Source organism: Salmo salar, chromosome ssa02 (genome assembly GCF_905237065.1).
Source record: "Salmo salar chromosome ssa02, Ssal_v3.1, whole genome shotgun sequence".
Classification (NCBI taxonomy): domain Eukaryota; kingdom Metazoa; phylum Chordata; class Actinopteri; order Salmoniformes; family Salmonidae; genus Salmo; species Salmo salar.
The window spans coordinates 25,065,795-25,090,702 of NC_059443.1; the positions used below are offsets into that span (position 1 = coordinate 25,065,795).

Here is a 24,908-nt window from a genome sequence, read left to right on the forward strand (position 1 = left end):
AGCTCTGTGGAGTGTACGGCTTAAAGTGGTCCTATGGACAGATACTCCAATCTCAGCTGTGGAGCTTTGCAGCTCCTTCAGGGTTATCTTTGGTCTCCTTGTTGCCTCTCTGATTAATGCCCTCCTTGCCTGATCTGTGAGTTTTGGTGGGCGGCCCTCTCTTGGCAGGTTTGTTGTGGTGCCATATTCTTTCCATTTTTTTAATAATGGATTTAATGGTGCTCCGTGGGATGTTCAAAGTTCCTGATATTTTTTTAGAACCCAACCCTGATCTGTACTTCTCCACAACTTTGTCCCTGACCTGTTTGGAGAGCTCCTTGGTTTTCATAGTGCTGCTTGCTTGGTGGTGCCCCTTGCTTAATAATGTTGCAGACTTTGGGGCCTTTCAGAATAGGTGTATACAGTTGAAGTCGGAGGTTTACATACAACTTAGACAAATACATTTCATCTCAGTTTTTCACAATTCCTAACATTTAATCCTAGTAAAAATTCCCTGTCTTAGGTCAGTTAGGATCACCACTTTTTATTTTAAGAATGTGAAATGTCAGAATAATACTAGAGAGATTTATTTCAGCTTTTATTTCTTTCATCACATTCCCAGTGGGTCAGAAGTTTACATACACTCAATTAGTATTTGGTAGCATTGCCTTTAAGTTGTTTAACTTGGGTCAAATGTTTCGGGTAGCCTTCCACAAGCTTCCCACAATAAGTTGGGTGAATTTTGGCCCATTCCTCCTGACAGAGCTGGTGTAACTGAGTCAGGTTTGTAGGCCTCCTTGCTCGCACATGCTTTTTCAGTTCTGCCCACAAATGTTCTATAGGATTGAGGTCAGGGCTTTGTGATGGCCACTCCAATACCTTGACTTTGTTGTCCTTAAGCCATTCTGCCACAACTTTGGAAGTATCCTTGGGGTCATTGTCCATTTGGAAGACCCATTTGCGACCAAGCTTTAACTTCCTGACTGATGTCTTGAGATGTTGCTTCAATATATCCACATCATTTTCCTTCCTTGTGATGCCATCTATTTTGTGAAGTGCACCAGTCCCTCCTGCAGCAAAGCACACCCACAACATGATGCTGCCACCCCGTGCTTCACGGTCGGGATGGTGTTTTTCGGCTTGCAAGCATCCCCTTTTCCTCCAAACATAACAATGGTCATTATGGCCAATCAGTTCTATTTTTGTTTCATCAGACCAGAGGACATTTCTCCAAAAAGTATGATCTTTGTCCCCATGTGCAGTTGCAAACCGTAGTCTGTTTTCTTTATGACAGTTTTGGAGCAGTGGCTTCTTCCTTGCTGAGCGGCCTTTCAGGTTACGTCGATATAGGAATTATTTTACTGTGGATATAGATACTTTTTTACCCGTTTCCTCCAGCATCTTCACAAGGTCGTTTGCTTTTGTTCTGGGATTGATTTGCACTTTTCGCACCAAAGTACGTTCATCTCTAGGAGACAGAACGCGTCTCCTTCCTGAGCGCTATGACGGCTGTGTGGTCCCATGGCGTTTATACTTGTGTACTATTGTTTGTACAGATGAACGTGGTACCTTCAGGCGTTTGGAAATTGCTCCCAAGGATGAACCACACTTGTGGAGGTCAACAATTTTTTTCTGAGGTCTTGGCTGATTTCTTTTGATTTTCCCACAATCTCAAGCAAAGAGGGACTGAGTTTGAAGGCAGGCCTTGAAATACATCCACAGGTATACCTCCAATTGACTCAAATGATGTCAATTAGCCTATCAGAACCTTCTAAAGCGATTACATAATTTTCTGGAATTTTCCAAGCTGTTTAAAGGCAAAGTCGACTTAGTGTATGTAATCTTCTGATTTACTGGAATTGTGATACAGTGAATTATAAGTGAAATAATCTGTCTGTAAACAATTGTTGGAAAAATGTAGATGAAAAAAGTAGATGTCCTAACCGACTTGCCAAAACTATAGTTTGTTAACAAGAAATGTGTGGAGTGGTTGAAAAACAAGTTTTAATGACTACAACCTAAGTGTATGTAAACTTCCGACTTCAACACTAGATACTGACATCATGTGACAGATCATGTGACACTTAAATTGCACACAGGTGGACTTTATTTAATTAATTATGTGACTTCTGAAGGTAATTGGTTACACCAGATCTTATTTAGGGGCTGCATAGCAATACATATGCACGCCCCACTTTTCCTTTTTTTCATTTCATTTCACCAATTTTGACTATTTTGTGTATGTCCAATACATGAAATCGAAATAAAAATAAATGTAAATTACAGGATGTAATGCAACAAAATAGGAAAAATGCCAAGGGGGGTGAATACTTTTGCAAGGCACTGTAGCTAACACAACCCCAACCCTGAGATCAGGTATAGCTAACACAGCCCCAACCCTGAGATCAGGTATAGCTAACACAACCCCAACCCTGAGATCAGGTATAGCTAACACAGCCCCAACCCTGAGATCAGGTATAGCTAACACAACCCCAACCCTGAGATCAGGTATAGCTAACACAACCCCAACCCTGAGATCAGGTATAGCTAACACAACCCCAACCCTGAGATCAGGTATAGCTAACACAGCCCCAACCCTGAGATCAGGTATAGCTAACACAGCCCCAACCCTGAGATCAGGTATAGCTAACACAACCCCAACCCTGAGATCAGGTATAGCTAACACAACCCCAACCCCGAGATCAGGTATAGCTAACACAGCCCCAACCCTGAGATCAGGTATAGCTAACACAACCCCAACCCTAAGATCAGGTATAGCTAACACAACCACATCACATACTGTATATCAGGTACAGTTAACCCAACCACAATACAACCACGTGCTAACAGTCACTATCTGGACAATATGTGTGAAATGCTTGATAATGTATGTGATATCAACAGAGAAGTATATTTTCTGGGTAACCTAAAAATTGACAGGCATTCATCAAGCTGTCCACTCAAGACAAAGCCTCAAACTATAACAAGTGTCTGCAAACTGGTTGAGGTTATCAATCAACCTACCACTGTATTTACAAACAGCACAGGAATGAAATCATCCAAATGTATTGATCACATCTTTACTAATGCTGCAGAAATCTACACATCCATCAGATATAGTGATCAAAATATAGAAGTTATATCTAGGAAAACCAAAGGCTGGGCCTAATATAGTGTATAAGAGATCCTACCGAGGTTTTGTAATGATTCCTATGTTGAAGATATAAATAAAATGTACTGGTCTGTGGTTTGTAATGAGGAGCAACCGGACATTGCATTTGATGAAATTGCTTTATTCCAGTTACTAATAGGCATGCACCCATTAGGAAAAGGAATGTAAAAACTGTTAAATCCCTGGTTGAGAGGGATGAGGCAAAAGGAATGACAAATAAGTCTAGCTGCACAGCCGATTGGCAAACTTACTGTAAATTGAGTGTTGTTGTCATGTGTTGCTACCATGCTGTGTTGTCATCTGATTCTGCCATGATGTGTTGTCTTCGGTCTCTCTTTATGTAGTGTCTCTCTTGTCATGATGTGTGCTTTGTCCTATATTTTTAATCCCAGCCTCCGTCCCCGCATGAGGCCTTTTCACTTTTGGTAGGCCAACATTGTAAATAAGAATCTGTTCTTAACTGACTTGCATAATTAAAAAAGGTTTAATAAAATAATACATGTTACATAACTAAACAAAAATAAGAACATTTTTTACTATGAAACAAAGATAAATGATATAAAGGATGACAGTAAAAAGCTTTGGAGCACCTTAATGATATTTTTGGCAAAAAGCCGAACTCAGCTCCATCCTTCATTGAATCAGATGGCTCATTCATCACAAAACCCACTGATATTGCCAACTATTTTTATGATTTTTTCATTGGCAAGATTAGAAAATGTAGGCATGACATGCCAACAACAAACTCTGCCCCTACACATCCATGAATAACTGACTAAATTATGAAGGAAAAATGTTGTAATTTTGAATTCTGTAAAGTGAGTGTGGAAGAGGTGAAAAAATAATTGTTGTCTATCAACAATGACAAACCACCTGGGACTGACAACTTGGATGGAAAATTACTGAGGATGATGGTAGACTACACTATCACTCCTATTTGTCATCTCTTCAATCTAAGCCTACAGGAAAGTGTGTGCCCTCAGGCCTGGAGAGAAGCAAAAGTCATTCCGCTACCCAATAATAACAAAACACCCTTTACTGGTTCAAACAGGCAACCAATCAACCTGCTACTAACCCTTAGTAAACTTTTGGGAAAAATGGTGTTTGACCAGATACAATGCTATTTCACAGTAAACAAATTAACAACTGACTTTCATCACGCATATAGGGAAGGGCATTCAGCATGTACAGCACTTACACAAAAGACTGATGATTGGCTGATAATAAGAAGACTGTGGGAGCTGTTTTGTTTGACTTCAGTGCAGCTTTTGACATTATCGATCATAATCTGTTGCTGAAAAAATGTATTATGGCTTTACATCCTCTACTATATTGTGGATTTAATATTACCTGTCTAACAGAACACAGAGGGTGTTCTTTAATGGAAGCCTCTCCAACATAATCCAGGTAGAGGCAGGCATTCCCCAGGGCAGCTGTCTAGGCCCCTTACTTTTTTCAATCTTTACTAATGACATGCCACTGGCACTGAGCAAAGCCTGTGTGTCCATTTATGCTGATGACTCAACATCATACACGTCAGCTACCACAGCAAGTGAAATCACTGCAACACAACAAAGATCTGCTGTCAGTTTTAGAATGGATGACAATTAGCTAGTCCTAAATATTTCAAAATCTTTGTGACTAACCATTCACTAAACCTCAACTTAATATTGTAATGAATAATGTGGAAATTGAGCAAATTGAGACTAAACTGCTTTGTGTAATCCTGGATTAGAAACTGTCACAGTCAAAACATATTGATGCAACGGTAGCAAAAATGTGGAGAGGTCTGTGCGTAAAAAGCGCTGCTGTGCTTTCTTGACATCGCTATCAACAAAACAAGTCTTACAGGCCCTAGTTTTGTTGCAGCTGGACTACTGCCCAGTCATATGGTAAAGTGCCACAAAGAGGGACATCGGAAAATTACAGTTGCCCCAGAACAGAGCAGCACGGCTGGTCCTTAAATGTACAAAGAGAGCTAACATCAATAACATGCATGTCGATCTCTCATGGCTCAAAGTAGAGGAGAGATTGACTGCATCACTAGTACTACTTGTCTTTGTGAGAGGTATGATGATGAAATGATGAAAGCACCAAGCTGTCTGTTCAAATGACTGGCACACAGCTCAGACACCCATGCATACCACACAAGACATACCACCAGGGGTCTCTTCCGTCTCCAAGTCCAGAACAGACACAGATAAACGCACAGTACTACACAGAGTCATGACTACATTGAACTCTATTGCACATCAATTAACTCATGCAAACAGTAAAAATCTGATTTGAAAAACAGAAAACTACACCTTATGGAACAACGTGGACTGTAAAGAGACGCACACACACACATTGTAATGTTGTATTGTGGTATTATCCATTTTGTATTGTAGATACTGTATGTAGTGGTAGAGTAGTGGTGTAATAATGTGTTGTATGATGTACCGTTTTATTTTTTGCGATGTAATCGCCTTCATCTTGTTTGGACCCCAAGAAGTGTAGCTACTTCCTAGGCAGCAGCTAATAGGGATCCTTAATAAATACAAAACTCATATCAGGTACAGCTAACACAACCCCAACCGTTACTGTATATCAGGTATAGGTAAGACAACCACAACCCAAACACAACCCTGAGATTAGACCATTTCAAAACCTAAGCAGTTTTTACAGTAGACCTTAAAGGTGCTACAAATAGGGATTTGTTTGTAATTTCAGAAAATGTCCATAATATACAGTATCTGGCGCTAATTGTGGAATGATAGTGTTTCACAGTATTATTTATCCGCCAGTGTTGTGATATTCACCTATTGATTTCTCCAGCCAGAGTGGCATCTGTTGTCAAAGCTGTTCTGACTTTGTGGCTGTGTTATCTAGTGGAAATCGCTCTGTCATTTCCTGGTTGCATTTTCCGTTTATGTGAGAAAACAAGCACTTAATAGTGTAAGGAATCATGGCACTAAATCACTGTGAAATATATTTTCAATAACAAAAAATATTGTTTTTACAGCTGTTACTTCCGGTTTTGGTCCACCAGCTTTAAACAGCAGTAACAATTATATATTGAAAATATATTTCACAACGTTTAGATGGTACAATGACTCCCTACACTATTCAGTGCTTGTTTTGTCAACTAGATAACACAGCCAAAGTCCAAACAGCTTCCACAGTTTGACAACAGATGCCGCTCCGGCAGTAGAAAACAATAGGCGAATATCACTGCCAATCACAACACTGGCGGGTAAGTAAGTGTGAAACACTATCATTCCACTATTAGCACCAGATATATTATGGACATTTTCTAAAATTACAATGCAAAAATAAAATAAAAAATGTCTAGCATCTTTAACTATCACAACCAAACTTGATATGAACATGCTTGAGAATAACCTGCACTGTAGATTCTAACTATTCTCCCTCTCCCTCTCTACAGGTGACTCGTGGCTGTGTGGTGGTGGTGGTTGGGTGAACCACACTCGCTGCAGGCCTTTCCCAAAGACTAAATATGGATGCTACCAGCCTTCTGTAATTTCGGTCAGACCGGGATGGGAATCCTCTTCCCCCCAAAGCTGCATTTAACATTTGGCCTGCTGCACCACTTGGACTACTGCCAGGACCAAGGCTGGCATCATGTTCTGACCCAGCGGCTGAAACGACTCGTACTTGTAAAGACAAAAAAGAAAAAGGACTTCATTTTACTACAGCGGGGTCTGATATAGATGACTGGTGTATTTTTATCAGATGTGTTTAATGTACAAAGTTTTGTGTTAACAATCTCAATTAAGAACTCCAGTAACATGGCCTCTGGTTCTGTAGCTTGTGTCATCTCAGAGGGAGTGGCTCTATGGGTTCACCCTCTGATGGCTCTGTAAAGTAAGTCCCCTAACTCCTGCTATTAGTGTTAAAAGTTACATTGGAGGCTCCTAAACATAATGCCTGGTTCCTATGGAACGAGAGGTTTAAACAGCGTTTTAAATGTGAGGGGAACTTTGAAAGCCACTCAGTATTGACAGCCTCCCTCAAAGCGTCTTTCAATCATACCTTTTTCCACAAGTAAAACACAACGGTTATTCCACACGTTTTTCCTAACAGGAAGTATAAAGAGGTGACATTCTCAGAGGCACCAGTGTATGGGACAACTGCCTTATTACTAGAGAGAGCTGCTGGTCACTTATAAAATACACATCTCTGTTCTCTAACTGTTCTAATCCTCTCAATTTTGTTAGATTAGGAAATAAAACACAATTTCTCTTCACACGGCCTCAGTCAGAGGGATAAACTGCTAGTCAGTTGCCATGTCTCAAGGGCTGCCCGCTCGCCCACTCAAACACTCCCTAGGGTACTGTGGAGTTACCAAAGTAGACTCTGAATTTAACAGACTCTTTCGCATAAATAACTAATCTAGACTGTTAAGGCCCGACATATATTGTTGCTTTAAGGATGATTGTATGGGGAAGCAGTCAGTTTACATAGTTAAGCTGTTCTCATAACGATCAAGAGACAAGTGGCATAGCCTAATAAAGTATGCAGGCTGATATTTATTGGGATGACTCATGTACTGGAGGCAGCTCTGCAGAGTGGTCATTAGCTGGGACAGCCACAGTCATAAAATCTGATTTGAAACCTAACCACACTGCCAAACCAAATTTTGGTTTTCATTCATTTTTACAATATAGCCAATTTTGACTTTGTAGCTGGCCCATCTAGCGGAAACCGCTCAGTTCTGCTTCCAGGGCAAGACTCACGACAATAAACGTCAACCTGCATAAAGTACATGGAGACATTGCTCACTGTTATTCTAATTCTGTTGTAACAGCTCCTCCCAGAGGATATGTACATGCATGACAATCACACACCAGTCATAGACATGAATGAATGGCAAACTATGTCTTATTCTTGGGTCTCTGTGGCAGCCTATGGGTAATACATCATCAGTCTAAAAACTTTTGAAATCTTTTACCAAACAATACTTGTGTGACATGGATTGTTTTTGGACTAGTAACGGCCAAATTATACATAGTGCACAGGTAGGATTAAAAGTGGCCAGTCTTTAAATGAGGGTGCATTTTTAGAACACAGCTCTCAATACATGTTGCACTCAAGTGTGAATGGGGAAATATGGGTCAGGGGCACTGCAGTGTCTTATATGCATAATTTATGTCATTTACTTTGTGAATCCACAAATTGTACCCGTTCTCCAGCCCCAATGGGAAGGCTGGTAATCTGGGGCATTACCAAGCACCTTGTGAGGACAACTATTTCCATGGTTGTATTTAAACTGGACTTCTGCATTTTCATTAACTGGAGTTAAGATATGTAATTCTTTAAAAATATAGATTTTGTTTTTTTTAACATGAGGATAACATGTACAGGTAATATTGTGAAATCGGCTTACTAAAGGATAGATTCTGCAAAAACGATAACTGAAAGAGTTTACAGCTTTTCTTTTGCACATGATAAAACCATGCATTGTAAATACATTTTCTGGTCTTCTGACAATTAAAAAGCCATTGGTGAGTGGAAGTATTTGAATGAGTATTGTTCTACCAGCTAAATCATAACCTACTTATAATATTAACGATAATATGGCCATCTCATGGAACCGAATTAATGATAATGCTTTAGTCTTCCTAATGTACCCTATGACCTCTTACAAAGACAACTCAAGTCAAATATATCATTTTAATATGATTGTATTTTTGCTCTTTTGGTGAAAACAGAACGTTTTAGTGGAAGTGAAAACACATTTTAAACCAATACATACATAGATTATGTCTTAAGGAATCATCTTTCAGTCACAGTGAAAAAAGTCAAACAAGTTCACAAACTGCATTGTCCTCCTCTACCCTTAAGCATAGTAAATGATAGGCTTGCCTGTCTGTGTGAGCCATGTAAAAACCACTGCATTGAATAGGGCCTAGCCTGGGCCCTGCTGTGGGCCCATTTCAGTGTTAAGTCCTTTGGGTGTTTTTCAGTTTGTGCCAGAGAAAAGCAGCGGGCCTACAAAACACCTGCCCACAGTGACAGGAGAAGGGTATCCGGCACTGTTTCCTCAGCTTCAAAGTTATGCTGTCACCTGGACATCTAGTTGTGTTGGAAGCGCCAACCATGTGCTGTGCGAGGCACTTTGCCCCGTCGAAGGTCTCCCCGCAGGCAGTGCATATGTAGCGGGTGGCCTGGGCGTGCTGGAGGTAATGGCGCAGGAGGTGCAGCCGCCGCAGGAACGACCTACCACAGTGGCAGCGGTACCGCCGGGAGCCCCGGTGGAGGTAGCGGTGCTTCACACTGAGCGAGGGCTGCTGCGAGATGGCGCCGCACTGGCGGCAGGTGTAGGTGCCCTTAGAGCGCCAGCTCATCTTCATGCGTTTCTCCAGGGCCAGCTCCTTACTTCTATTCACAAACATACACATGATGCTTAGAGGGGCTGGGGCAAAGGCAAGAGTAAGGGGGGAAGACTGAGCTAGAGGGGGGGTAGGAACAGGTGAGAGGCGGATCATGGTGATTTTCCCCGGGGCAGAGGCTGAGACAGGTCTAGGGGATGGGGTGGTGGGGGATCTGATAGGGTCCATGGCTAGGGCAATGGGCCTGGGTGTCTGCTGTTGGACAGATTGTGCCTGATGGACAGTCTGTTGCAGAAGGTTAGAGAACTGCCCAAGGGGCTTTGCTGTGTTAGTCTGCGTGGGTGCCGGGACCTGCGGTTTGGGAGGGTTGGTCTGTGGGGCCACTGGGACCAGCCTGGCCATTTTCCCTGGACCACCACCAGTGTTGTCAAAGAGCAAGGTGGCCACCACAGGAACAGCTGGCTGGGAAGAGGAGGTGGTAGACAGCATTACCCTAGGCAGAGACACAGTAGACTGTCCAGCAGGTGTTAGCTGGCCAACTGCACTGGGGCCCTGATCAGCCACGGGGACTGGGGCCAGTCGTTTCAGCTCCTTATTGCCACTACTGTAACACATCAGGGTGGAGCTACTGGGGCTCTGCTGGCCTGAGGTGGTAGAGATAGCCATGGGTACGAAGGAGAAAGTCGTAGCGGAGGACCCACCAGCTTGGGTGACCAGCTTGTCAGCGTGAGCCAAAACAATATGGTCCACCAGACTGCCCTCAGTAAGAAAGTAAGCTTTACACATAACGCATTGGATGCCCTTCTGCTTATTGCAGTACTTCATGTGATGTTCCAGACTAGTGAAGGGCCCTCTGCCGCAACGGACACAGGCACCTTTGTCAGGCGTCTCTGTGACTGGGCTCTGAACTTGGGATTTGGTACTGTGATAGGAAATCATATGGTTGGCCAGGACATCACTAGGAAAGAAAAACTTGCACACAGAACATTGGATGCACTTCCTCTTAGAGCAGGTCTTCATGTGGTTGTCCAGATTAGTGAATGGCCCCTTGCCACAATGGTCACAGGTACCTTTGTCAGGGGTCTCTGATGGGATACTGTGAACGAGAACCTTATGGTCGGCCAGGGCTGTTTCTGTAGGAAAGAAAACGTTGCAAACAAAGCATTTGAAGCCCTTCTTCCCAGAGCAGGTCCTCAAGTGGATATCCAGACTAGTGAATGGACCTCTGCCACAATGAAAACAGGTACCTTCAGGGGTCTCGGAGTCTGTGCTCTGGACTTGGTATGGGATGCTCTGGACTTGGTATGGGGTTCTATGGACATGGTATGGGGTGCTGTGATAGCAAACCATATGATCAGCCAGGACCGATTCAGTAGGGAAAAAAACTTTGCACACAGAGCATTTTAAGCCCTTCTGCTTAGAGCAGGTCCTTGTGTGGATGTCCAGACTATAGAATGGTCCACTGCCGCAATAAACACAGACACCTTGGTCAGAGGTCTTTGATGTGAGACTGTGATATTTAAGATTATGGTCCACCAGGGATTTCTCAGAAGGAAATTGGACTTTACACTCAGAGCATTGGAAGGACCAATCCCTAGAACAGCTCCTCAAATGGAAGTCCATATCAGTGAATGGCCCTCTGCCGCAAACAGCACACATAGTGGAAAGTTGTCCGTGAAATGAAATGTTATGGTTCTGCAGGGCCTTCCTATTATGGAAGAGTACTCTGCACTCAGTGCATGTAAGGCCTTTCCAACTGCAGCCTCTCAAATGAACGTCCATATTAGTGAATGGCCCTGTTCCACAGTAGATACACGTAGTGGGATCAGGGACATATGGGGAGGATGTGTCTTTTTTGGGACAGTTGTGGTTTTTGTAGATGGCCAGATCAGGGAAGACCTGACGGCAGAACTCACATGCGTACATTTGGCCCGATATGGCTTCAGAGTGAGTCCGAACCTGATGGTCCAACATGGCCATCTCGGTAGGGAAGACTGCTTGGCATAAAGAGCATCGAAAGTCCTTCTTCATATTGCAGGTCTTCACATGAAATTCCATATTATGATACGGTCCTTTGGCACAATAGTTGCAATAATAAGGCTTGACCTGGGACAACTTGGTCTTGGGCTGCTTAGTCCGAGATGGCCGGGTCTTGGCGTTCCGTGTGCGTACAGGAGTGTAAGAAGACCCACTGGATTCCCCAGCGCTGCTGGACCCCGAGTCAGAATCTGATATCTCTTCTGGGTCAAATTCTGACTCCCGCTCAGACGAGGAGGGCTCACCATCTTGGTCAATAAGCATCTCAGCATCCTCGTCCTCTTTTTCACTGTGGATGTCATTCTTCCTATCCTCCCCCTGTTTGCTTTTAATTTCCTCCTCCTCTTCACTCAGCCTGATGTCCTCCTCATCAATATCCGTTTCCCCGCTGCTCTCTGTTAACCTGTCGTTGTCTGTTCCTCCAGCGCTCTCAGTGTCTTCGCTATGTTCACCACCCTCTCCATCGCTCATCCCCTCATCCCACTGGAGGGGGGCGCCATCAACCTCAACCCCTCTCTCCAGTTTAACACAGATCCTCAGTGAGGGAGTCAGAGTGGAGGGGTCTGGTTTGACATCTTCCTCCTCTGATTCCTCCAACCTATGTCTTGTCACTCTCCCATTGCTTTCCATGCTGTATGTATGGTCTAGGGTCACCGCTGAAGGTGGAGTAGACTGTGCATTTAAAGTCTCCTCACTTCCACTGAAGCCATCATTTGAGGTGTCCTCATGGTCAAGAGCCACCACTGAAGGAACAGTATGCTGTCCCTTTAAAGTCTCTTCACTTCCATTCAAGCCATCATTTGAGTTGTCCTCATGTTTGAGGGCCAAGGCAGAAGGTAGAGTATACTGTCCCTTTAAAGTCACTTCACTGCTATTCAAGCCATTATTTGAGATGTCCCCAAGGGATGTATTTAACAACTCGGTGAACAAGTGTATTCCTATGTGCTTGTTGAGATCCCACAAGTTGCTGAAATGCAGCTGGCAGTTGCTGCAATGGAGGACTGAGTTTGGGTGTGCATTGACTAGGTGCATGGCCAGTGATATTGTGCGACTGAAAGTCACCCGACAGATGTTGCAGGACGTTGAGACCTTGGACCTGTGGCTCTCAAAGTGTTCAATCAACTCCTGGCCAGACTCGAATTGCACGCCACATTCCCAGCACTTTCCCCCCAGCTCCATGGAATGCATGCCGTAAGCAGAGACGCTGTCAACTGACAGGTCACAGTCATCGTCACTCGAGTCCTCTGGCATGGAGAACGGGCGTGGCACAGAAACCCTGGGGATCTCCTGCAATTCACAGCAAAATTACTTATTAGAGACAAAGTGAGTAAATGAATCAATAGTTTACAAAGTGATGAGTTTTGACTGACCACAAATATATTATTGTTTGCCAATTGTTAGATATGAGGCAGACACTGGTGAACGTCAATAAATAGACCCTTGGAAACAGTCTACAGAAAGATACAGCATACTCAAAGCCTAACAGCCAGAGTAGTTTTTCTTAATCAGTTCATTAAAGAATAAGTTCTGTATTTTGTATGTAAATGGAATTTTATAGAAGTATGCAGACACTTTGTGATTTCACTTGTTTTTGAGAAACTTACCCCACCAGCAATACACATGACATTCTGTCATTCCTAACTTTAATCACGCCATTATACTCCATTTTGTGCGACTCGAGCAGTTTCCCCTATCTATCTGTGCCACTTCTCCGTGTAGCCTGCGCAAACGCACAGGGAAAAGTATCATGGGTTACATGGAGAAGTATCGCTCGAGTCACACAAAATGAAATATAACGTTGCGGATAAAGTTCGGAATCACACAATTTCATGTGTACAACATCTAAAGACCTGCATCGCTATACTGAAAGAGTTGGTGTTTCTCCAAAAAAATACGTACTTAGGTGTTTTTGGAGCCTTTGTTCATGTTCTATAATGCCCCTGCAACTGCTGAACAAGCATGAGGAAGTATATCGCTTGTGGGGTACGCTCCTCAAAAACAAATGAAATCGCAAAAAAAAAAAGTGTCTGGGTACTTCTATAACATGCCAAATACAGATTTGGTTCAAAAGAGTGAACTTCTCCTTTAACAGCCTACATAAGGAAAACATATAAAAAGTACCAAGTGTACAGGAGTAGAAATAAAGCTGAGATTTTCAGAGGGTTCCCTGTCCTGCAGATGAGAAAAGAGAGAAAATAACAAGGCAGCCAATGGAGAGGGCATTGAGAGAGAAAAGAGAGAAGTATAGATAGGGATACATTCAAGTGGGATACAGAGACAATACCATTTCCATGCCAGACTGAATTGATTGAAAGGGAATTTGGGTTGAAAATGTAAACAATGAAAAATTCCTCAAAAACAATTATCAAAATTGACTGCCATCAAAATTAGATGTACTCTCCCTCTGTACATAATTTGGGATGGATGACATACCACTGTGAACACTGATAGGATATCATTGATAACTGTAGTCTCTGGCCTGTATCAACTCTGTTTAAACAACTCACCGGTGGGCTCTGCTTGTGGCCTTTGATCACATCCTCCAGTAGCTCCACCTCTGCCCCCAAGGTCTCCTGAATCACTATGTCTTCCGGAGCCATCTCCATAGCAACCGTATACTGGCTCCCTACATTTTTGAGGGACAAAGTAAGCAAAGAGAAATCCACAGACAGACAGACAGACAGACAGTGACTGACAGACACACACAGAGATGTGGAGAAAGTCAGAATAACTTGCTACAGTATTACCACAGATAAAAGTGTTAGTTACCAGTTTCTTTAGCATTACTGTGAAGACTGTAATAGTTAATCTCCCAAAGGCAAAATATTAGTTCTAATGTCACTTTCTGCAAAATGTTGCTAATATTGGCCAAGAGGGTTGCTAACTTCCATGATATTGTCCAGCTAAGCGCCCGAGTGACGCAATGGTCTAAGGCACTGCATCTCAGTGCAAGAGGTGTCACTACAGTCCCTGGTTCGAAACCAGGCTGTATCACATCCGGCCGTGATTGGGAGTCCCATAGAGCAGCGCATAATTGGCCCAGCAGCGTCCGGGTTTGGCCGGAGTAGGCCGTCATTGTAAATAAGAATTTGTTCTTAACCGACTTGCCTAGTTAAATAAAGGTTAGATCTCATCTCTGCTGGTACTAGCGTTAGCTAGGCTACACAGATAGCCACTTAAAAAGTTATCAAAAATCTGTTTTTATTCAGACAACCTAGGGTGTAATCATTAGTCCAAACAGTTGCAAATTGGACAAATTCTGGTAGGTCCCGCCACGTTTTGTTTGCTTCCGTTTCCGAAACGATTTCTGACAGAATAGCGTCATGAATACACCCCTAACAAGATATGAGACAAGTTATTCCAATTATGTACTTCAGACTACACAGGTGTGTAGCTAGATCGCTCACTAACGTACAAGTTAACTCTCAAATGTGAGGATCACTAACAATTTCTCTCCGATGTAATGACGCGCTCAATGCTGTTGTTATCGATCGAGAGAGAGCGCGTTCCCCCATTCGATAATGCTGTTGGTTTGGTGCACGTGCGAAATTGGCATTGATTAGTTTATTTTTGGACTTAAATTCCATAGTTAACACCTACTACGAATTGTACATAACAATAGCAACATTTGTAAAAACATTACCTTTTATGTCCTTTTTAAACGTTAAAATTCCCTGCTTTGGCTTCCATCATTTATTCTCTATTTCCTGTTTTAACAGGAATGGGTGGAGTCAATGTGAAGCCTACAGCTCCCAGTATGCACCAGTGGCCATCTTTGTAAACGCTATACTACAACTCCCAGTATTCATATTATACTAAACGATTTCCACACATTTGCAAAAAACAAACAAATAAACAAATTCATAATTAGGCTACACATACTGCTGTAGAAATGACACACTGTACCTTTGTTTACCATAATGTAACCTCTGTCCATAAGGGCCTACTTTAATTTATGATTTAAATGTGATGCCAAGTTTTGATGCCATTTCAACTATGCCATTTTTTATTATGTAATTAATTAATTATTAGGCCTATTTTATTAGCTAAGTGGGGAATTTAAATTAGTAAAAATAGGACTATATTGTTGTTAAGTAGCTAAATTACTATTTTTAGGGTATATGTAGAACACTTATCTTCTCCACAGCTTAATGGAACAATCTAATGGCAATAATAAAGTCATGAAACCTTCTGCATTAGTATATGGTATCATACCATATAGGCCAACAACAACAAAAAACACGTGGTTCTATTTGATTATTATTTATTCAGTTTTGCATCACTAGCTAGGCTTCCATCCAATTGGTGACAGATTTTCATGCGATTATTCCTATATCCGCATAAAAACAATATGCGCATTTTCCCACCAGAGATGTTTCAAACAAATTGATTTGTTGCAGATAAAATACTGTGCGTGATGACGTAGTGCACATTCAAATTATATTTATTGTTAAATCCCATGTACCGAATAAAAATACAAGTTAAATGGGTTTCCATCTAATTACCATCTACAACAAAATAAAATGTTTTCAGGGCACTGGCTCATCAGACATGCCTGTATTGCTTTGAAGTCTGTGCACTGTGCATTTAAGCCTATTCACATCATTTATTCTAGGTTCACTTAGAGGACATTTCAAAATCCATCTGAAATTGTCATCAACATGTGACACCCTGTTTCTCCAGGCCTGTTATATATATATATATATAAAAATTGTATATAAATAAAATAGTATGATTAGCTAAAAGTATGCCCGAACTACATGAACGGTGCTACAATTTACTAACCACATTTTACACTGCATTTACAAACGTTGGAACTCCAATCAGTGTACAAAACATGGAATTATGGGTTGTATTCATTACGTCTTGCAACGGAAACAGTTTAACGTTTAAGAAACAAACGGAAGAAAACAGAGGAAACGGAACGAAACGGGGAGGGACCTAGCACATACCTATTTGAATTTGTCCAATAGAAACTCTCGTATTCGTTGCAAAACGTTTCTCGTTTTGCAAAAAAATCGGCATAATGAATACGCCCCTGTCGTGCAGCAAAACGCCATTGAACTGCCCGGAACTAATGTAGCCTAGTCAGCTGGCTTCGTTTCCCAACGAAAGATTTGAGAGATGTACTTCAGCGTTACCGTCTGTTTTTGTGTCCGTTTTGTGGATTCTATCTGGAAAGCAAGTAGCTAATCCTTCATGAAAACCTAATTAATCGCATAACGTAAGTGTTAACGAAATAACTATGTATATTGTAAAATGAAAGACGAGTGAAAGTGTTTTAAATATGCGTCGTTGGCCTGGAAAGACTAGCGTTCATTAAATCATTGTAATTTTCCTGGCTACAACTATGGCAATTTCCATGGTTTGTTCATGGCTGTTCGTGTAGTAGGTATATCTTCTATTTAGAATGTTCCTGTTCACTTCACCTGGACAGCGAGTTGATCTAGCTAATAATAATAATAGACATTCACCACTTACCAAGAGGAGGTTTCGCATAGTCGTGGTCACAGTTAAGTGTCCGGCTCCTGGTTCTCGAACATCAACTCCAAGACGAGAGTTTGCCCTTTCATATCCAGATTCCCGCGTTGTTGCGGGATGATAGTCGTTCCATTGGAAACGTCTAGGAACAGCCCCCGGCTTCAGACCCTTGCGGTCTGACGAAAGAAGATAGTCGCCAGGGTTGAAGTGTAAGTTGCACATATACAGAATTTGCTTCCTCGGCGTATCTTAAAGTCTCTTCTAATTACATGCCCCCACTTCTTAAATTCACCAATGCTCGGGGGATATATGACTGTTTTTGTTTGGAATTTGAGCACTGCGGGACACTACAAACACGTATGTTTCTCGAGTCCGCCATTGGCATTTCTGTTGCCGGAAGTGCGTCTACCCACCTGCAGCTACTTCCGCTTTTCAGAGCCAGGAATTGTGAATAGAGCCACTCATCAGATCCATTCCACCCAAATATATTTATGTTACTGTAGCTAGCTGCTGCATATCAGTAGAGCAGTATCCATTACATTTGAACTGATGTTGTAGCTATCTGTTCCCATTTTATTTTGACAGTTGACCACAGTGTGCAACATGTCAGAATCTGGCCACAGTCAACCTGGCATGTACGGACAGGGAAGGAGGAGAAGGCGGCGCCAAGACAGGGATGTGGGTCCCCCGGGCCAAAACCTCTCTGGTCCCAGTCGAGATCGAGAATATGTCCCCAGAGAACACAGGGTAAGAACAAGAGTGCACGGCTTTCCTATGCAGGAAAATTATCTCTATGGGCTTCCTTAGTTTATTGTAGTTCTTCTCTTGTCTTTGAAGGATGCCTGTGAGGAGCTTCCAGGACCACTTCTTCAGAAGACCCCCATCATACTGGCCAAACCCCCTGGAGAACGGGTAATGTGGTGCTGTGGACCGTGAGTCAATACTGGTCAAAGACCATTGCTTTCTTTACTGGTGTCATCAGAGACATAACACAGACAATGACAGAAAGGCCTCAGACCACCATGGATGCAGGACATGTCTACTGATCACCAGCATTACCCTAGCCATTATAAGCGTTTATTTACTGTAGCAGTGAATACAATCTCTAACACATGCACGTTACTTACAGCTGTGATTGGCCAGATCAAGCTCGTCCCCCTGAGAAGATGAAGCATAGCATCAAGCTGGTGGACGATCAGATGAACTGGTGTGAGAGCGCCATGGAGGTAAAGCTCTTCTGATTATCGTTGTCATGCCATACATATGTGTAACATATCCGTAGCCAGGCTGTCCTGTGTTACAGTACATAGGGGACCAGATCAGTGTTTCTGCTGCAGTCATTTAGCTGTGGCACTTTGAAGATGCTAGAACAGTCCACATTAACTTTTCCTCTGCAAAATAAACGAGTAATGAATAGAAAAACCAGACAACCCCATAGTATAACAGTTTATCTATTTACCTAATCGGTTTGTTGTTGTGCGTTCAAATGCGAGATAAATATTCCTCTCAAGGCACATTTTAAGTTGCTAGTGCCATTGGGAGGTAAACATGCATTCTGACAAGCAGCCAATGCACAACAATTCATAATGCAATCACAGGGACTGATGTTTTAATGGACTTTGTTAAGCATCCCATTGCAACTTTATTTATCAACACCTAAATATGTGTGAACTGCACCATTTTAAACCCAGAGTTTTTAGGAGCTCAATGGTTAAGCACCTTACCGCTCAGCACTTTTTTTGTGAGTGCATAGGGAAAAGGGGGACTGAATATAACATGGGTCAATTTTAGGGTAGCTTGAGGTAAAACGCCACCCTACCTCAAAAGTATTTTTGGGGGACACAAAATTCATCAATATGATGCTAACTAGTTAAAATATCCCATTTGGGATCTAGCTAATGATTAGATCAATAGGGAAAATGCAGATAGCAACACCATTTTCAGCCAATTTATTTCTAGCCACTATGCCTTTTATTGGTTGGGCTACAGGAGATAATGTTTATTATGTGGCAAAGAAGGGGGTCGAGTGATAAATGGCAGATATGTGAGGGCAGAACTAATAAACGGGCTCTGCCCGATCACTAAAATGGCCACCCCGATCAGAACTACAGATCACAAAATGGCCGACTGCCAAAACTACAATTCCCAGAAGCAAGGGGAACCCTCAGAAGGTGGAGCCGACCCACAGATAAAAGGTCAAGAAAAACCAGGAAGAGAGAGGGAGGGCGGGAAGGATCTATGAACCATAGAGAAAGAGACAATCTACATTGGCTGGATTTACCGTGTACGAGCTGGACTGTTTTGGACTTACCTGTTGGCGTTTAGACCTGGACCTACCGAGAACCAGATTTGTGTACCGAACCCTGCTATTCTTGACCTTACCTGCGGCCTGGGTGGACCAGGACAGTGAAACAAACACACAGGTACTGTCATGTTCGAAAGAACTTTCATTCTGGGCTGACTTTGGTGAAAGTTTCCCACTTAATTTGTGACAAACGCTCCTAACTTTGAAGAGGTTTGCCACAATTGCTAATAGCATTCCTGATAATATGGACCATGCATAGGCTATATGCATGGTCCAATATATACAAATTATTTGACCAATATGTTATTGGGCTCATTTCTGAAGGTAGAAATTATCATTCAGATGGTGTCAGCATAATTTTATTTTCATTCATTTTGGAGAAGAATGGCCTTTTAAAAAAATCGCAGGAACTGTGCTTTTCAGTCCTTATACATAAATATTATCCGGGGAGACCTGGACCCCCCTCTTAACCCCCTCCACTGATACACTTTTCCCCACTGCTACACATTTTTCCAGAGGAAACACTGAGCCAGACAGAGATGTTGTTGTCCTGTATTACAGTACCTAAGGGACCAGACAGACATGTTGGTAGTGGGAGTCATTGGCTTGCAGGGAACAGGGAAATCCACCATCATGTCTCTCCTGTCTGCCAACGTACCTGAAGAAGACCAAAGGTATTGTTCTTTTGGCACCTCCTTACATGGAGCTCTTTCCATCTATAAAGACGGGGAAAATTGTGTTGTAAATTGTTATATTCTAAACAAATGTAATTAAATTTGAAAGTAAATGGTAACAGATGGTTGTATTGTATCCCTGTGTCTGATACGCCTGTGTGTGTTTGTGTAGGGGCTATGTGTTCAGGGCCCAGACTCAGGAGATCAAAGAGAGAGGAGGGAACCAGAGCACTGGTATTGACTTCTACATTACCCAGGAAAGAGTCATCTTCTTGGACACACAGGTCAGATTAAAGCATCAGTGGTTAAGGCGATTCACTCTATCTCTAATTTTGTATTTATCCATATACCATTCCTCTTTCTCCAATGTTATTTTCTATGCCAATATGTTCCTCTGCCCTATGTGTTCCTCCAGCCCATTCTCAGCCCCTCCATTTTGGATCACCTCATCAACAACGACCGCTAGCTGGCTCCAGAGTACAACCTCCCTCACACCTATGTGGACATGCAGGTCAGTGAGGGGCCAGCAGGGGGCACTGGGCAACAGAGGCTCTAAAGGAGAGCTACTTTCTGTCTAATCTGATCCAGTCTTACGATTCAGACATAAAACATCTGTCTGTTTGCATAACGTGTTCCCGTACTGTATGTTGAAGTCGGTTTGTAAGTTCTACTGCTCTCTCAAGGTGTTATAACTCACTCTTTCACCTCTGCTCTTTTTGAATCAGTCTCTTCAGATCACTGCCTTCCTGTTCACAGTGTGCCATGTGGTCATTGTGATTCAAGACTGGTTCACTGACATCAACCTCTACAGGTAACCACTCCACCCGTCTGGGAAACAAGAGTCCATTAGCACTGATTCACTAATGCTTATCATGGGGTTTTCAAACCAGGGCAGATAGGATCATCATTGGAGGGTGGGGTTCCGTGTCTCAGTGTATTTTGGCTGTGGCATTACCTTGTCCATTCATCCCCATTGTAATATTTTGGGGGAAATGATTTGCACCCTTGCATCCATTCCACTGTCACACCATTGGGAGTGTTCTGATATCATATTCATGTTGTTGTGCTGTGTGAATATTCTGACCAGGTCGTATGAAGTGTCTCTGTGGATGATGATGATGATGATGATATTGTCTCTGACCAGGTTCCTCCAGACAGCAGAGATGTTGAAGCCCTCTACCCCCTCAGCCAGCCATGACAGCACTGGCTCCTCTGGCACCGAAGAGGGATCAGAGTACTACCCTCACATAGGTGACAGACGCAGAAACAGGCGCGCGCACACACTCTAGTTCCGACTCAGTGTACTGAACGCTCAATAATGTATTGTTCTGTTGTCTAGTGTTCCTGCAGAACAAATCTAGTCGTGATGAGTTCTGTCCCAGAAACCTGAAGAAGCTGCATATGGCAGTGGACAAGCTGATGGCCCACTCCCATCTGAAATACAAAGGTTAGACTGGAGAGGATGTACCAACAGGCTTATCACAACATTCACATATTTAAACACTATACTATTGTGTTGTTTCTATATTAGGATTCCTGCACGTGCATCTTTTTGAAGGGTGAGAAGTGCAAAGCAGTGACAAATGTCATTAAAAAGCCCCATAAAGTGTGCAGACATGGGTTTAGTTAGCATGACTGATCATGTTTTGGTTTCTATATGCAGGCACATTGTCCATGCTGGACTGTAATATTTTCCCTGGACTGGACCACGACTACCTGGAAACAGAGGTCAACATGTTCCTGCTGCCACTCATGGAGAATGAGGGGAAGGATGCGCTAACCAAAGCAGGTCAGAGCAAATACCATGTCTTAGTTTTCACACACGTCTGTCTATCTTTGTGGATGTTCTCCTCTCTCATTCCTTTGTTATACTGATTACCCATGTCTGTGTCTTGGTGTTTTGTTCTAGGGTCCGGGGCCGCCCCTCTCTTCTCTCTCCTCCCGGGCTACAGAGGACACCCCACCTTCTCCTCTCAGGTCTCCAAGCTCCGCAGCCAAATCCTGTCCATGTCCCGCTGTCACACACCATCCTCACAGAGAAGAACTGGTAAGGGAAGCACAGAGGGACACACGTGTTGTCGCGTCTGTCACTCACTGTAAACATTTTGTGATTAGCTGGAAATGAGGCAAAACTGTACTCGAAAATATGTTTGACTGTTATGTTGTGACAGGTTTCACTATGCAGCTCGCATCTGGGACGGGGTGAAGAAGTCCTCAGCCCTGTCTGAATACAGCCGTCTACAGGCCAAGCAGCACTGATGGACAGTGCCAGTACTATTGGGCTCACAGGTTCAGTCAGTGGGGATATGAGGTGCTTGATGTTGAGGAGAGGTCCATCTCATTGGGAACATATGGAACTACAGATAGTTCAACTTTGGTGGCTCTGGCTTTGTAACAGAGGGCGAAAAAGGGACAGCTAATCAGATTCAGGTGTCAATGTGACCGTAAATAACCTTGCTAAGTGTTAGAAGAATCAGATGGTACAGAGAATGACTGACTTTGACTAACATGATACAAATGGTGAAAGTAATATTAAGTTGAAGCATACAGCGGTGCTTCATTTTTATTTAAAAATATGTTATTGTCTAAAGTATTTGTTACCTGTTTACCTGAAATGTTTTGATTTGTTTATTATGTAAAGATGGAGCTGAGATTCAGGACGAGACACTTCTGCAGCTTGACAAGAATTGATAAAAATATGATCAAATCATTAACATTAAACAGATATACCCTGTTATTTCTCCCTTCTTCTGCTGTAATAACAATAATATTGTAAAAACATTCTGAAAGAGTATAAAATCCTTTGTATTCCACAACCTTTACATTTCAGGCAAGTAATATTATATTAATATACAAGTCTTAACTAGGATTATTTTCAAATCCAGAAACAAAAAATATTTTTTGATTATACAATCATTTCAAAACATCAGATTTGACTGTTATGGTGGCGTTTGAATCCTTTAAAAAAGAATAGACTTAATGCTGTAGGTTATAGAGAATAAATTGGTATGAATATGCAAAAGGAAGCATAGTATTTTATGTATATAGTTGGGCAAGATATATTTTCCTTGTATAATAAAAAGGCACTAATTTAGGGTTAGCAGTATGGTTAGGTTTAAAATCTGATTTTATGACTGGCTGTCCCAGCTAATGACCACTCTGCAGAGCTGCCTCCAGAACAAGTTTCATTACGAAAAATGCTAACCTGCACTTCACAGTTCCAGGTAACAATGCACACCATTTTTTCAGCTCATTTTACTAGCACCATGCTGCAAGAAAAATAGCTTCCTAATTTCGCTTTCTATATACACTTATGCTGTTGACGCTCACAGCCTGTCTGTTTTCTCTCATTGACTCCCATGTATTCTACACTGTTCAAAAAAATAAAGGGAACACTAAAATAACATCCTAGATCTGAATGAATGAAATAATCTTATTAAATACTTTTTTCTTTACATAGTTGAATGTGCTGACAACAAAATCACACAAAATAATCACTGGAAATCCAATTTATCAACCCATGGAGGTCTGGATTTGGAGTCACACTCAAAATTAAAGTGGAAACCACACTACAGGCTGATCCAACTTTGATGTAATGTCCTTAAAACAAGTCAAAATGAGGCTCAGTAGTGTGTGTGGCCTCCACGTGCCTGTATGACCTCCCTACAACGCCTGGGCATGCTCCTGATGAGGTGGCGGATGGTCTCCTGAGGGATCTCCTCCCAGACCTGGACTAAAGCATCCGCCAACTCCTGGACAGTCTGTGGTGCAACGTGGTGTTGGTGGATGGAGCGAGACATGATGTCCCAGATGTGCTCAATTGGATTCAGGTCTGGGGAACGGGCGGGCCAGTCCATAGCATCAATGCCTTCCTCTTGCAGGAACTGCTGACACACTCCAGCCACATGAGGTCTAGCATTGTCTTGCATTAGGAGGAACCCAGGGCCAACCGCACCAGCATATGGTCTCATCTCGGTACCTAATGGCTGTCAGGCTACCTCTGGCGAGCTCATGGAGGGCTGTGCGGCCCCGCAAAGAAATGCCACCCCACACCATGACTGACCCACCGCCAAACCGGTCATGCTGGAGGATGTTGCAGGCAGCAGAACGTTCTCCACGGCGTCTCCAGACTCTGTCACGTCTGTCACATGTGCTCAGTGGGAACCTGCTTTCATCTGTGAAGAGCACAGGGCGCCAGTGGCGAATTTGCCAATCTTGGTGTTCTCTGGCAAATGCCAAACGTCCTGCACGGTGTTGGGCTGTAAGCACAACCCCCACCTGTGAACATCGTGCCCTCATACCACCCTCATGGAGTCTGTTTCTGACCGTTTGAGCAGACACATGCACATTTGTGGCCTGCTGGAGGTCATTTTGCAGGGCTCTGGCAGTGCTCCTCCTGCTCCTCCTTGCACAAAGGCGGAGGTAGCGGTCCTGCTGCTGGGTTGTTGCCCTCCTACGGCCTCCTCCACGTCTCCTGATGTACTGGCCTGTCTCCTGGTAGCGCCTCCATGCTCTGGACACTACGCTGACAGACACAGCAAACCTTCTTGCCACAGCTCGCATTGATGTGCCATCCTGGATGAGCTGCACTACCTGAGCCACTTGTGTGGGTTGTAGACTCCGTCTCATGCTACCACTAGAGTGAAAGCACCACCAGCATTCAAAAGTGACCAAAACATCAGCCAGGAAGCATAGGAACTGACAAGTGGTCTGTGGTCACCACCTGCAGAACCACTCCTTTATTGGAGGTGTCTTGTTAATTGCCTATAATTTCCATCTGTTGTCTATTCCATTTGCACAACAGCATGTGAAATTTATTGTCAATCAGTGTTGCTTCCTAAGTGGACAGTTTGATTTCACAGAAGTGTGATTGACTTGGAGTTACATTGTGTTGTTTAAGTGTTCCCTTTATTTTTTTGAGCAGT

General features: G+C 42.9%; 2 protein-coding genes and 1 pseudogene across 10 annotated transcripts in view; 2 read left to right on the plus strand and 1 right to left on the minus strand.

Moving 5' to 3' along the window:
• LOC106578046 (intermediate conductance calcium-activated potassium channel protein 4) overlaps positions 1-8,668 on the plus strand; it is a 48,838-nt gene extending 40,170 nt beyond the window's left edge. The window contains exon 9 of the mRNA XM_014156614.2: positions 6,579-8,668. Coding sequence (XP_014012089.1) covers positions 6,579-6,582 — 4 coding nt within the window. The 3' untranslated portion in view covers positions 6,583-8,668. The remainder of the gene's footprint in view (positions 1-6,578) is intronic.
• A 145-nt stretch (positions 8,669-8,813) lies between these two features.
• LOC106578019 (uncharacterized) lies at positions 8,814-17,412 on the minus strand. 9 transcript variants are annotated; one of them, XM_014156566.2, is made up of 4 exons: positions 17,005-17,412; positions 14,031-14,149; positions 13,645-13,695; positions 8,814-12,810 (listed from the first exon to the last, which is right to left on the minus strand). In XM_014156566.2, the coding sequence occupies exons 2-4, from the start codon at positions 14,127-14,129 to the stop codon at positions 9,097-9,099; spliced, it is 3,864 nt and encodes a 1,287-aa protein (XP_014012041.1). In that variant the 5' UTR covers positions 14,130-14,149; positions 17,005-17,412; the 3' UTR covers positions 8,814-9,096. The 9 variants fall into 9 exon arrangements, with proteins under 9 accessions (XP_014012041.1, XP_014012030.1, XP_014012028.1 ...); XM_014156555.2 differs by having other exon boundaries at positions 14,031-14,214; XM_014156553.2 differs by lacking the exon at positions 17,005-17,412 and adding an exon at positions 15,167-15,725.
• Positions 16,576-22,720, plus strand: LOC106578058 (protein SMG9-like; annotated as a pseudogene).
• Positions 22,721-24,908: the final 2,188 nt, after the last annotated feature.